The sequence below is a fragment of the Tinamus guttatus genome, unplaced genomic scaffold (assembly GCF_059628265.1).
Source record: "Tinamus guttatus ecotype Peru unplaced genomic scaffold, ASM5962826v1 Tinamus_guttatus_pri_ptg000629l, whole genome shotgun sequence".
Taxonomy (NCBI): Eukaryota; Metazoa; Chordata; class Aves; order Tinamiformes; family Tinamidae; genus Tinamus; species Tinamus guttatus.
In genome coordinates, this window is record NW_028289163.1 from 1,813,733 (window position 1) to 1,827,157 (window position 13,425).

Consider the following 13,425-nt stretch of genomic DNA (forward strand, 5'->3'; position numbering starts at 1 on the left):
CGCGTGGCTGTGCACGTGCTGCTGCCGGCATGCAGGGGCATTCCCAGGAACTGCTGCTTCCTGCCATCCTCCAAGCACGACAGAAGCCGGGGCACGCAGTTCGCAGGGTGCTTTTAAAAAAGGAGGTATAAACGGAAACAATTTATTGGAACACAGGGTTGTTTCATCGGGGGGTCATGGAGGAAAAGAAGGGTTCGAGCTTTGAGGAGCAAATTCGGGTGAGAACAAGCACCTTTTTACTCTTTTGAACACTGTAAATAATTAAAAAATGACCACAAGGCCACCCTCCCGTGTCCCTCCCGCCCAATCCCAAGGCTTGCCTTCACATCATGCTCTTCCTGTACTGAGACTGTGAGCTCTGTCTGGGTTTTGAGTCCGACTGCTGCAGTTCGAACTGTTTGTACAGGTCCCTCAACTCCTTGATCTCCTGCAGCACCCTCTTGGCTTGGCTCCAGGTGGAGGAAGCCTCTCCCAGCAACCTCTCCGATTCCTGCAGGATCCTTTCAGAGTCTGACTTGGAGGACGATGAGGATGAAGACGTGATGCTGCTGCTGGTGGTGGAATCCTTGGTCTTTCTCTTGCCTTCCCCATAGCCCTTCACCTCCGTGAGCAGTTCCTGAGTTTTTTCCAGTTTTAGTGCAACCAGTTCTTGAATCCGGGACAGCTGCTCCGGTTCTGCCGAGGCAAATTGAGCCTCCAGCCCCCTCCTCAGCACCGCCCGGTGCGCGGAAGAGTCCCGCCGCGACAGGATTTCTTCCATGGAGGCACATTTGTTCTTTTCTGAGAGCGAGAGCTTTTTGGGGACCTGCGGAGTGTACATGGTCCCTTTGTCAAAGGAGTCGTTGCGCTGCCCTGGTCTGTCCCACGAGGTCACCTCCCGTCTCGGGAGACTCCCCGTCCGCCCTTTCTCCGGCTTGACGTTCTCCGAATCCGAGTGGGGCCGCCCGGCGGTAAGATGAGCCACGGACTTGTCCAGGTCCACGCGGAAGCTCCCTTCGCACGTGCCGTGATCCTCCGGCGAGGCGTCTTCCTCCTGGATCAGGTCGAGGGTCAGCATGCCATCGGAGGTTGAGGTAGATGCCTGAAGGGACAGGGCAAAGAGCTGTGCCGCGGGCCCGGGGACGGCTGCGCGCCGCTTCCGAGCGCCTCCTGCGCCCAACGCGTGCGTCAGCCGCGCCGGGATGCCAGCATGGAGCAGGAAGTCATCAGCAAGTTTGCTGATGACACGAAACTGGGAGGAGCAGCCGATACCCCAGAGGGCTGCGCTGCCATCCAGAAGGACCTGGACAGACTGGACAACTGGGCGGTGAAAAACCTCATGCAATTCAACAAGGCCAAGTGCAAGGTCCTGCACCTGGGGAGGAATAACCCCAGACACCAGTACAGGCTGGGGACCGACCTTCTGGAGAGCAGCTCTGCAGAGAGGGACCTGGGCATCGTGGTGGGTGACAAGGTGACCATGGGGCAGCAGGTGCCCTCGTGGCCAAGAAGGCCAATGGGATCCTGGGCTGCGTTAAGGAGAGCGTCTGCAGCAGGTCCAGGGAGGGGATCCTGCCCCTCTGCTCAGCCCTGCTGAGGCCACATCTGCAGGATTGTGTCCAGTTCTGGGCTCCACAGGACAAGAGGGATGTGGAGCTGCTGGAGAGAGGCCAGCGCAGGGCTCCGAGGATGAGGAGGGGCCTGGAACATCTGCCCTGTGAGGAGAGGCTGAGGGAGCTGGGCCTGTTCAGCTGGAGAAGAGAAGGCTGAGAGGGGACCTGAGCAGTGTCTAGAAGTACCTCAAGGGAGGCCGTGAGGAGGATGGGGCGGCCTCTTTGCACTGGTGGCCACCGACACAACTAGAGGAAACGGCCCCAAATGGAAGCACCAAAAGTTCCCCAGGAACTTAAGGAAAAATCCCTTCCCAGTGAGGGTGCCAGAGCCCTGGAACAGGCTGCCCAGAGAGGTTGTGGAGTCTCCTTCTCTGGAGATCTTCAAACCCGCTTGGCCGCAGCCCTGTGCCACGTGCTCTAGGTGACCCTGCGTGTGCAGGGGTTGGACTGGATGATCCCTAGAGCTCCCTTCCAACCCTAAGCATTCTATGATTCTATGATTCTATGACTCGGGGTGCCCTGCGGAGGGGCCCAGCAGCGCTGCTTTCCTGTTCCTGGCTGGGATCCGCGTGGCCTTGGACAAGTCCCCGTGCTAGCCCAGCACCCAGGGCCCTAGTTGCAGGGCTCTCTTATTGAAGGAGCAGTTTATTTTCAGCACAGGAAAAGAGTGATGTCAAATGGCCACTTTACGGCATTCCTCACGCAGCACTCTGCAAGAACGTAGGGCAACATCTGATGCCTCAGGAGAGCCCTGACAATTTTCAGCTCAGGGCTCAAAACCACCAGATCTTCCTTCTTACTTACAAATGAGATAGATAAAAGGGAATTTGGCTCAATCGGGTGTCTGAAATTCCTGGTACCTACCACAGCCATCAAGTGTCCCCGCGTCGGGGGGCGCCGGGAGTGCTGTATTTTCGCTCGGTCGCGTGTTGGGTGGGCAAGGTAGCTGTCCTCTTCGACAGTCACCTGGAGTGGGGACAAAGGCCAGTGAGTGCCAGGGAGCACGGGGAATGGGAGCCGTTCCTCGGAGCCGAGCGCTTGTCCTTGCAGGTTTCCCTTTCTCCTGTGCCCTGGCTATGAGCCTGAGGGTGAACTTCTCCCCCGGCCTAGGGGCCAGGATCCTTTGAAGACCATCAAGCAGGAACCCTAAGTGGGTGGAAATTCGGGTTGCAAACAGTGAATCCTGCACTCACACTTTGCAATTTGCTGCTGGCAATTATTTCAGCCTTGCGAATGAAAATAGCTTTGCATGCTGAAATAACTGCAGTGTTAGCAGAATTCCAAGTGTTTGCCGAGCAGGAGGAGAGTTATGGTAACAGCTGATGCAAAGGGAGCCCTGAGCTGGCACGGTGAGGGCAGCGTGTTCCCCACGTGCTGCTCGCCCCTACACAGACCCGCTGCTGCCTTGGGTGCTTTTTGCTGCAAAGCTTCTCCCAGAAGGTCTGACCTGGGCTGTCCTTCCCTGCAGGTCCTGCGCTGCCGTCCGGGAGAACAAGCAGCGTTGGAGCAGCGGCTGCCCCTGTTGTGGTGAGTTGCATGTTCCCGAGGTGGAGCTGAGAGCCCAGGCTCCGCTGCACATTCCACTACTGCACAGGTTCCACATTAGCATCCGTGGAAGTGGCCCGGCGGAGCCCTTCCCACCCCAGCTCCAGCAGCACAGACAGAGCCTTCCTCCAAGGGCAGGACAGCACACAGGGATCATGCCCTGATCGAAACAGGGACCTCACAGCTCTAGTTGTGCTGCTGCTCTCTCTGATCCTGGCAAATGGTCAGGATTCTTGGTGGGGTTTTTTCACTGAACGGAGAACCTGACTTGTCATGACAAAAATACAGGTGTTTTTTACTCCCAAAACTCTATTCTGGGTTTAACGGGGCAGACAGCTGTGAGAAGGCTGAATTAAAGGTTTCTGGTTAACCCTTGAACATAGAAAAGGATCTGAAATATTTAAAGGTCCTGTAACCACCTTCCTTCCGCTAAACTGCTGGAAACGAGCGCAAGAGAAGTAAGAACTTGGTTCTCTGTCTCTTGCAGATGGTGGCTCACAGAGGGAGGGCTGGGCAAGCTCCGCACGGACCGAGGCGGTACCGAGCTATTAGGTTGCCCTGAAGACAGCATCGAACTGTATTGGTTTCAGTGAATTCCTTAATTCAGTTCCACTGCTCCAATCTCCTTTGCAAACAAGAGCAAACCGTGTTCAGGCAGGAGCAGTGGGCGGGAGGAGACGCAAAAGCCCCAGGAAACTGTTGGGAACCTCCCTGGGCAAGGCCAGGCTGGGCCGCGAGGCCCGGATCCCGGGCCAGGCTCCGTGCTGGGACCGTGTCCGTGAGCGAGGGGCACAGCCAGGGGCTGCTCCTGCTTCTACAGTCTCCAATATTGACCCAGGGCTGCAGTTGAGGCAGTGGAGGTGAGTCCAGCCCGCACAGCTCACCTCATCCAGGATGCGGTTTTTAGCGCGCGTGATCGCTGAGTTGAGGGCGTTAATCCAGGACTCCTTCTCTTCCGGACTCACCGCCAGGAAGATCAGGTTCGGTGCCTGCAAAACAGGACACTCGGGTCACACGCCGAGACCTCGGGCCGCCCCTGCCCGCAGCAAAGCCGCAGGGCCCCAGGAGCTGCCCTCCTTTGGCCGGTGCCCGCGGCGCGGAGCGGCCCGCGGCTCCCGCTGCCGCTTCCCAAACACACGTCCCTCGTGGGCGCAATTCCCCCCTTCCCTGCTCTGCCCTCCCGCACGCTCTCCTCGAGCTTCGGCCGGCCGGAGCGGGGCGAGCGCTCGCGGAACGAGCTGGGTTTCCGCTGCACGCTGAGGGCAGAGCAATTCTGAAAATAGGGACCAGGATCCCTAGTTTTTTGAACCCGATTCTCCGTAGTTTTGATCTCCTTAGCATTTTGCTCCGTTGCCCTCCTTGTTTGGCGTTCTCGGGAACAGTGTAGCTGCTTCCCGTTTTCCCTTCTCTTCGCCCTTCCTGCATTTCTGTGGAGTTACAGGGTTCTTAGCACAGTCAGGACAGGAAAGGCAGGTACATAACCCAGTCCTGCGTGTGCCTGGGTGTCAAGTACAGCCCTGAGAAGCAGCAGCACGAGAATTGTCCATCCTTGCTCCCGACAGAGCTGCCGCTACCCTATCCTGCAGCCCGGGCAAGCTAAATACTGCTCTTATCTAATTAGCTATTGCACCAGGAGCTGGGATCCCCTCCCAGTAGCAACTCTGCTTCTCCATCCAGCCCTCACTGCCATCAGGGGCTTCATATATATTAAGAAATATTATCCAGGCTAAAGCAGTGCGTGCGCGGCAGGACGTACCGTGTTCCCCGGCTGCCTGGAGTGCGCGAGGGTGAATTTGCTGTGGTTCTTCTTGCTTCTGCTTTTGGACTTCCTGAGCTCCTCGCATTTCTCATAGTCGCTCAGGTCAAACATTTCCTGCATGTTTTTCTCATCTTTTACCTGCAAAACGAAGCAAAATTAGAGCTTTGTAAATGTGAGAGAGGGGGCGCGGGCAGCGGCAGGGCTGCAGCTCCCAGCTGCCCGGTTGGCTGCATAGGGAGCTTGAGTAAACCAGGCACGTGGTGGAGTCTCGGATGTCTCGTGTGCTCACTGAAGGCTTGTGCCAGACCTCCATGGAAGGCGCTCGTGCCGGATAGTCTCCTAGGCCAGTCCCTGCTTTGCTAGAGGTTCCCTTGGGAATCCCAGGCCAGTCGCTGAGGTTCCCTTGGGAATCCCAGGCCAGCTGTGGGGCTGCTGGGTCTGGCTGTGAGGACACGCAGTGGGAACGGGGTTTTTCCCCTGTGGGCCTTGGAAATGGGAGAGATTTGCAGCAGCAGCGAGGAAAGGACGTGGCTGTGCAGCGCTGGGCGAGGATGTGCGTCTCTCCTACTATTTCCATGGAAAACACAAGGAACGTAGGCAACCGGGATGGGGGAGAACTTGTTTCCAGTAGCCACTAAGGACGGAACTGTAGCAGGCTCAAATCCATGTCAATCTGGGCTTAATCTGCCTCCAGCCTGGGTCATTACGGGTTGGGATTTGCAGAACAGTCTGATTAACTTAGGTGGCAGAAAGGCAGACTGCTGAGTTCTTAAATCTGGGATTTCTTAAAAGGACTTGAAAGTGGGGAGCACTGAAAGTATTTCCTATGCCTTTTCCACAGAATTTAAGCAAGAGTCTCACCAAAACGCTGCAACCGGCTTTCTAGCCAGAGACGCAGAAAAACTGATGATCTGGCCTTATATAATGACTGCAGTTCCCTCTCTCTCCTCCTTCCTTCTCTCCCCCGAGTTTGTGTCCAAGAGCGGGGCTGCAGGAGCAGAACAAACTGCTCTCGAGCCCCAGAAGCTCTTGCTTATTTTTGCTCATAGCAAAGGCCACTTTGCACGGGCAGCGCCCCGAGCAAACGCAGAGGTCCCTGGCGCACACGCGTGTCTGTGTGTGTCCCTGTGCCCTCCTGATGGGCTTTGCGCCCTCCTCAGCACCACCCTCCAATCCGCCTCTTCCCAGGAATCTTGGCTGCGCTCAGCCCTGGTCATTCGCAGCGGGAAAAGCCGATCCCCGGTGAGCCCCCAGCTGGGACACAGCAGCCGAGACGAGTCCTGGCTGCAGACGGCTGCTCATGTAGGTCACCGGGGCCTCCGCGGGCGCCTGCGCCGCCAGCGGGAGCGGGGACGCAGCTCGGGGTGCCCTTGGGGTGCAGCCACCCCGCTAAAATCCTGGGATTAACGTGCACGTTGCCCCCATATACGAGGCACACCTGGGTGAGAAGAAACCTATCTATTTGCATTAAAAGAACACGTCGGGTCCCATTTCTGAGTTTCCAAGTCAGCAGGTCCAGCTCGGAAGTGTTTTACAGGGGTAGGTGCCCGAAAGCGATTAGGTACGTGGTCGTAAGTGACTTGGGCACCTAAGGAGAGACTGAAGTCTGGGAGGGAGAGGTAGCTTTGTGCTCCCGTGGAACCGATTCACTCTCATACGTGGCCGCGGCCGCGTGCCGAGGCCGTAAAGTGAAACGGGCTGGAATTTCTCGCCGGCTGCAGGGCAGGATTCCGGGGCTCCGCGACGGCAGGGCCGGCACGCGCGGTCACGCAGCCCGGCCTGGCCAACAGGGCCAACCTGGCCTGGCCTCGCCGTCAGCAAAGCCCAAGCCACTGTCCCCTGCCTCAGTGTGAGGCGGGTGACAACCCTGCAGGGTCCCCTCTATGCATTTGCAGGGATCGGAGCCATCCTCGAGCTCTGTGCACAACAGGGGCAGGAGGGTCCCGCACCCTTTGCTCCACGAGGAACCTCGGAATAAGCAGGATGCTGGGGATAAGTCCAGCAGCTGCTGCTGCTGCCTTTGCTGCCCGCCTGCGTTCCTCGCGCGCCCCGTCCCGCACCTGCTCCCACAGGACCCTATAGCAACCCTATAGGGACAGGGATCCCCAGCACGGCCGAAGCCATCTGCCCCTTGCACTTGTGCTCATGGATGGTGACCGTGTCCCCGCCTGCCAAGGTGTCACCTGCAGCAGCTCTGCAGCCCGTTCCTCGACACGGGGGCCGCGCGTGGCGCAGGGCAGTTGCTGGGCTTCTCCTCAGGGGTTTGTTCTATGGGATTTGCCTTCTGCTGAGATGGGCCATGGTCAAAGCAAACGCGGAACATACAGAAAATCACGAGACACCGAGTCTACCGTATCCGCGCGCCGTGCAGGAGGTCGAAATCGGTAACAAGAAACCCGCAGACGCTCAGTAAAGCTGAAACTCCAAACAGGGGCTGTTGCGGGGGCCGGCGCCTTCCTCTCTCGAGCTGAGATGAAAGTTTCACTTCCTTGAGCTGAGCAGCTCAACCGTCCAGCAAGGGAAAGGAACTCGGGCCTTGCTCAGCTAAAAGCTGTGGCCAGGCTGGGGACCCACTAGAAAAGGAATGCGGGGAGTATTGGGGGTGGCGGATGCAGGGGGGACCCCCCTTTTTGTGCTTCTTTCCCCAGCGAAGGTGCGAGGACACGGAAGCGCTGCCCAAGCGTTCCGGCGCCGACTGGGCCGGCGCTTTCCGAGGAACAGGAGGAGGCTTCAGGAAGCCCCGTTTCCTCATTAACACCCCATCGGCTGGCAGGAAGCGGTAGGAGCCCAGCTGCGTGTGGCCGGTGGCGCAAAGCGGTAACAAAGCCAGGCTGCAAAACGGGGAGCAATCACCAGAAATAGGCAGAGGGGGGGGAAACAGGGCCACGTGGCTGGGAGTGAGCGGAAAAAAGTGCAAAAAGCCATAGGAAGAAGGTGCTCCTGCGCTTGCCGAGCACGGCCGTGCCGAACGCCTCGTTCTGCTGCTCAACACGTGTAAATAACGGGGGAGTTTTGCCTGCGTTCACGGCGTGCGGTCGGGGGCCATGGGACCCGCTACGGTTTCGGTGCGTGGTCAGGAGCACAACGGGCTCTGGGTGCTGGTAATGGTCAAGCAGGTTCAGGGCTGATGCCTTGGCAAAGGGACACAGCTTGGAAGCTCCGTCCGCTTTTCCAGGCTATATCGGCTGCTCTGGCAAAATACAGTTCCCCTCCTTGCAGCCATCAGGGACAGGACCTAAACTGGTGTCAGGTGTTCCCGTTTCCTCCTAATCAAAATGAATAAACCAGGCCTGGAGCCTCCGACCTGCAAGCTGGCTCCTAGATGACCAAATGAGCCTGCGGATTCCTAGCGGCACCAGTGCAGATCCCGAGGGGGTTTTGGGAATTTGCCTCTGCTCATGGGAATTCAGCTTTCGGAAGCCTGTGCAGGAATCCGAGTGCCGCTAAACTCAGAGCAGCCAGGCTGCTCCCGGTTGTTGCTCCTGCTCCGTCACTGCCTATCCTGAGGTGACGTCTTTCCCGAGGGATCCCGGAGCGTGCTGTCCCCTTCCCACCAGCCCCGCGTTCCAGAGGCAGAAATCCAGGCAAACATAAATAAATGTCTCGTTCCGATTGATTTTGTTGGCGCATGGCAGGACGCAGGGCCGGACCCGGCAATCCTGGCGTTTAACCCCTCCTGTGCCGCCAGCGCCGGTTTAGCCGCCGGACAACCGGCCTTCCCTCCGGGAGCAGCGCTTGATCTTAAGAGGAGCTGACAGGGAACACCAAGGTTAATACGCGAGCTGGCACGTAAGCAACAGGGCCTGCTCCCGCATCCGCTAAATCCACATCGCTCCGCTGCCTTGGATGAAGCAAAGCCAATTTACAGCCAGGAAGGGCTGGGATCCCTCGCTCTGGGTCTGCCCCGTGGCTGCTCCTGGCCGGGGCTGCTTCCACAACGCTCTGCTCCTCGCAGCCCTCCGGCCGCTGCCGCCTCCTTCTGTCTTTGCTGCAGCCACCCCGGCCGGCAGCGATTCGGGAGGCCGAGAGCCTCCCGTGTGAGGGAGCCGCGCGGGCCGCGGTGGCCCCATTGCCCCCCTGCTGCTAATTTGCTCTGTGAAAACACAAAGGAAGCGGCGTCCCCCTCTGTGTGACAAGTGGCACTTCACGAGCCCGCGGGCAGCAGGATGAGCGTGCGGAGGGGAAGCTCATGCTCCAGGTTGGAAGCGCACGGAAGGGCCAGGGTGCCGGCAGGGCCTTGTCCAGAGCCCTCTGGCACGTGAAGACCCGGCTTTGCCCGCAAACAAGGGCCCAGGCGCTACCAGAAAGGGCTAAAAGACGAGACTGGTTAACCTGAAAGTCCTGGGAAGGCGTCGAGACAGGACGTGCCCCACGGCGGGACCTGCTCCCTGCGGGACGCGCACAGCCGGACGCCACCCGCACAGCCGCGGTCCGGCTGTGAAACAACACCAGCCGCTGCCGCCTGTACCGGGCAGCTCCTGCCCTCGTCACCCCGCGAGGACACGGGCACCCCGAGGCGGCCACGGCCCGGCCTCCCGCGCGGCCGCTCCTCCAGCTCGGCCCTCACGCGGAGCCGGGGGAGGAGGACGGACCCGGACACGGTTCCCTCGTCACAGCGTGAGAGGGGCCCTGAAAAGCCGCCCCCGCAAACGGTGTGTGCGACCTGGAGCTGCCGCGATGCAGGGCCGACCTCGCGCCCGGGCGCGGAGCTGTGGTCCCGGTAGCGCCTGGAGCTGCATCCTGGCGGGATGAGCTCCGGCCCGCCCGGGCGCCGCCGCTCGTGGGTTTATCCGGGCGGAGCGGCCGGCGGAGGCTGCGCGAGGGCAGCCCGGGTGCCCCGCGGTCACATCCAGCTCACGCGACCGCTCCGGTAAACGGCAGCGCCGGGGGACGCGGCGCCTTCCCAGCCCAGTGCTGGGTCCGGGCAGAACCTCCCCTGCTCCTCCCTTGGGTCGGGGGAGACCAAACCAAAGCAGGACATCAGGGACAGGGACACGGCGCGATTGCTGTCCGGAGGGCACAGGCCCTTCCAAAGGGAGCGATGCTGTCATGGAGAACAAGCACCGTCCGGCTCCGTGATGGAGCGTGGGGTTCGGGGGGAGCCAGCACCGCCGTCCCCCCTTGAGGGAATCCTTCCCTGTGCCAGCGCTTGGAAAACATCAACAGACAGAGCCGTGCGGGAGAAGCCGGGCCCGGCCGATCCGGAGCGATGGGCAGCGGGAGAGGAGCCGCTCGGAGCCGCCGGGCCCTGCTTTCCCGGTGCGGAGGCAGCGGCGGGGAGGCCGCGAGGGGCTGGGGAAGGGGGAGGAAGCGGCGCCTACCTCCTTCTCCGAGATGTAGAGCTGATCCCCCTTCAGCACCACGTAGCGGTTTTTCCAGATTTCCCGAAAAATGCCCTTCCCGCAAAATTTCCGCACCCAGCCGACCTTCTCGGGCTGCGCCGCCGGCTGGTTCCCATCCTGATGCCCCTGGCACAAAGAGAGAGGGAGGGAGACGCGGAGGAAGGGGCATTAGGCGGGTCCGCGCCTCCATCCCGGGCCTCCGCGGCGGCCCCGAGCAGAGCCGGGATCCCGAGAGGAGCCGGGATCCCGGGGCCGCTCCGCGCCGCGGCGGGGCCCGTCGCCGCCGGGATCCCGAGCCCGTTCCCGGCGGAGCCCGTCGCCGCTCACCCGCTTGGCCGCGTGGTTCTTCTTCATGGCTGCGCGGGGCTGCGGCCGCCGGCAGCGCCGCTCGCGCGCGCGCGGCCCCCGCTACCCGCGTGGCCGCCGCCGCCGCCGCCCGCCCCCGGCGCGCGCCCCCCCGCCCGCCGCCGCCGCCGCCATGGCCGGCCCTGGCCCCGGTTACGGCGGGGGGGGGCGCCCGCGAACCGCCGCCTTTGTTCGCGGCGCGGCCCCGTGCGGGAAGGGGGGCGACACAAAGGGGACAAGAGGGGAAGGAGGGGACGGATCCATCGGCGGATCCGCGCGCTCCGAGGGGAGAGCTCTGCTCTGTCCCCGCTGCGCTCGACCCCGCGGTGAACACGCGGGATGTGCTGCAAACGCCTTCCGAAACGGGAAGCACCATCGGGACTGGGGCCCGCGGGATGCAAAGCGTTTTCGGGACCCTCCGCTCCTCTCCCCGCGCGGTGTTTCCACAGCGCTGTTTGTCTCCGGAGCACCAGGGAGGATGCAACAAGTTCTCCCCAAAGAGGGGAGCAGGACGAGCCCCACTCGCCGCGGCGACGTTTGAGCATCCCCATCCCTTGCTGCAGCTGCACAAGGTTTCTTGCTGCACAGTGTCCTGCCCACGCCAGGTTAATATCACTCGGCCTCCAGGTCCCATGGAGGCTCCAGTGCCAGGTGGCCCCGTCCTGGTGGTGGCAGGAGAGCCCTTCGGAGCAGGCCCTGCGCCAAGCCCGGTGCTGACAGAGACCTGGGGGGGTGCAACGTGTCTCCGGATTGCTGGGAGATTCCCAGGGATCCGTGTGCCCGAGGACTTGCAAGCCAAGGGCAGCACGCGCCCAGCACCCTTCCCGGGAGCTGCCCGGGTCCCTTGGGAAAGGCCGGGGGCGTCGCGGATGGGAAGGCCGGGCTGCCGTGACTCACTAGAGGATGTGACCGGTGAGTCAGAGCTGGAAACACGAACGGTTTATCTGGGAGGAAGGGAGATAGGAGGGAGTCCAGCTCCCGTTTCCTTCCTGGGCAGGGAGCTGCTCACACTGGGGCTACTGAGCCAGGGAGGCCCCTTCCCGGTCCCTGCTGCCCTGAGCGTGGCCGGTGCCCACGGCCACGCGGCGAAACCCGGGCAGCTCCCGTCGCGGCAGAGCTAATGGGCTCGCGGCACCCGATTTGTTACAGGGAGCACAAAAGCCTCTCTGTGTTCAGACGGGAGGGTGGAAGATGCAGAGAAAGGACTTTGAAGCCACAAGCGAATGGGAAGGGGAACCCAAAGGGACGGTTGTGCCCCTGTGCTTGCCGTGCCCGGGCCGTCCGTTCGCTCCCCTCAGGCCCTGTGTTGCAGCGTCGCTCCCCGACCATGTGTCGATTCGTAATAAACAGTTCCGGAAATATCTTCTTGCTGCAAAAGCAGAACAACAACCACTTGCAGTTTGTTTATGTATCTAACACCCTCCCGTCCCCACATACCTTCGCCTCTGGGTAGCAAGTGTGAAACCGCTGCTTACCAGATGAACTGGGTTTAATTAGGACACACGGATTTTCTTGTCTCCCAAGATAATCGCACCAGGATGGCCTGAGAAAGGGACCTGCTGCAGGGGACAATTTCCTCCTCAGCAAGCAGCAGGCCAGGGGACATTATTGAACATATTTAATTGAACGATGGGGAAGGGGGAGGCAACCAGCCTGCTGGTGAAATTTGCAGAACAAACCGGGCAGCTCTACAAGCCCCGCGCGGGACCGCGACGGCAGCGCCGGAGCCGGAGAAGGATATGGGGGCCCGTGGCCTCTGAAGCCCTCGGCAAGGAGGGCCGGGGCCCATCCCGGGTAGCGGGATGGTAAATGGGGACACAGTGAGGCTGCAATCCACGACCTCAGAAATGGGGCAGAAAACACCAGGGAAAACAAGAGCAGGGCGTCGAGCTGTCCTCAACCCTTTGGTTACAAAGAAAGGGAGAGCTGGGAGGGAAGGAGAGTGTTTTATTTCATACACCTCAAAAGGTTTTGATATTTCCTTTTGATACTGAAAAAAACACCCCCTTCCAGAGTTGAGCAGAAGCCATTTCCGCAGTATTTCAGGGCCACTGCATTTGTGTCTTGTGCTGAAAAAGCAGCATTGGTGCCCAAACTTTGCCCAGCTCCGGGCACTTCCAGCCTTGGCACCACGCAGAGGCATCGCCTCCCTTTCTGTCCTTCATGGGCACATCCTCCACGTATCAGCAGCTCGCGCTGTGTATTCCAGCACGCGGCCGTGGAAAACAGCAGGGGACATTATTCCGTCCACATTCCCCAGCTATTCCTGCTCTCTGAACAGCCTGGAGCTGCGGCCAAGAGAAGAAACTGCAAGGCTCTTGTCGTTGTGCACGGAGCTTCGCAACGGCCCAATAAATCTCCATCTGCAGGAGCATTAGTCACCCGTGCCAAGGGAAGAAACAAGGGCTTGGAAAACCGGGACTCTCCCCTTCTGCTCCTGCGAGCCGAGCCGCAGAAAGCCCCGGATCAGGCGAGCCATAAAGGAACCGGCCTCGCAGAGAGGCTTCCCACCTCCTCCCAAGGGCCCTGCTGTTTCTCTTTCAGCTCAGACATCTTTTTTCCATGAGAAAATGCCCTTTGGAGAAGGATTTTTAGTGGGGGGTACTTTTGTTCGAGATGCCCTAATGTGATGCCATGCGCTTTTCCTTCCAGATGGGAAACCAGAACCTTCCTAAGCCGATGGACGAAGGTCCCCAGGAGCCACCTCTCTGCCCCACCATCCAGCAAGTGGCACAGCCCTCTAAAGGCAAGTTAATAACCCCAAATAGGTGGTGGGCTAAAATACTCCTGAATATGGGTCCTGCACCCACTGGCCTTAGGAAAAGCTCTTAAAGAAAAGGCA

At 60.3% G+C, this 13,425-nt stretch overlaps 1 protein-coding gene across 1 annotated transcript; it reads right to left on the reverse strand.

The window, feature by feature from the left end:
* Nucleotides 1–286: 286 nt before the first annotated feature.
* PLEKHO1 (pleckstrin homology domain containing O1) lies at nt 287–10,679 on the reverse strand. The gene is made up of 6 exons (XM_088535330.1): nt 10,566–10,679; nt 10,218–10,364; nt 4,894–5,034; nt 4,022–4,126; nt 2,457–2,558; nt 287–1,081 (listed from the first exon to the last, which is right to left on the reverse strand). Exons 1-6 carry the CDS (start codon nt 10,590–10,592, stop codon nt 323–325), a joined length of 1,281 nt encoding a protein of 426 aa, XP_088391456.1. The 5' UTR covers nt 10,593–10,679; the 3' UTR covers nt 287–322.
* Nucleotides 10,680–13,425: the final 2,746 nt, after the last annotated feature.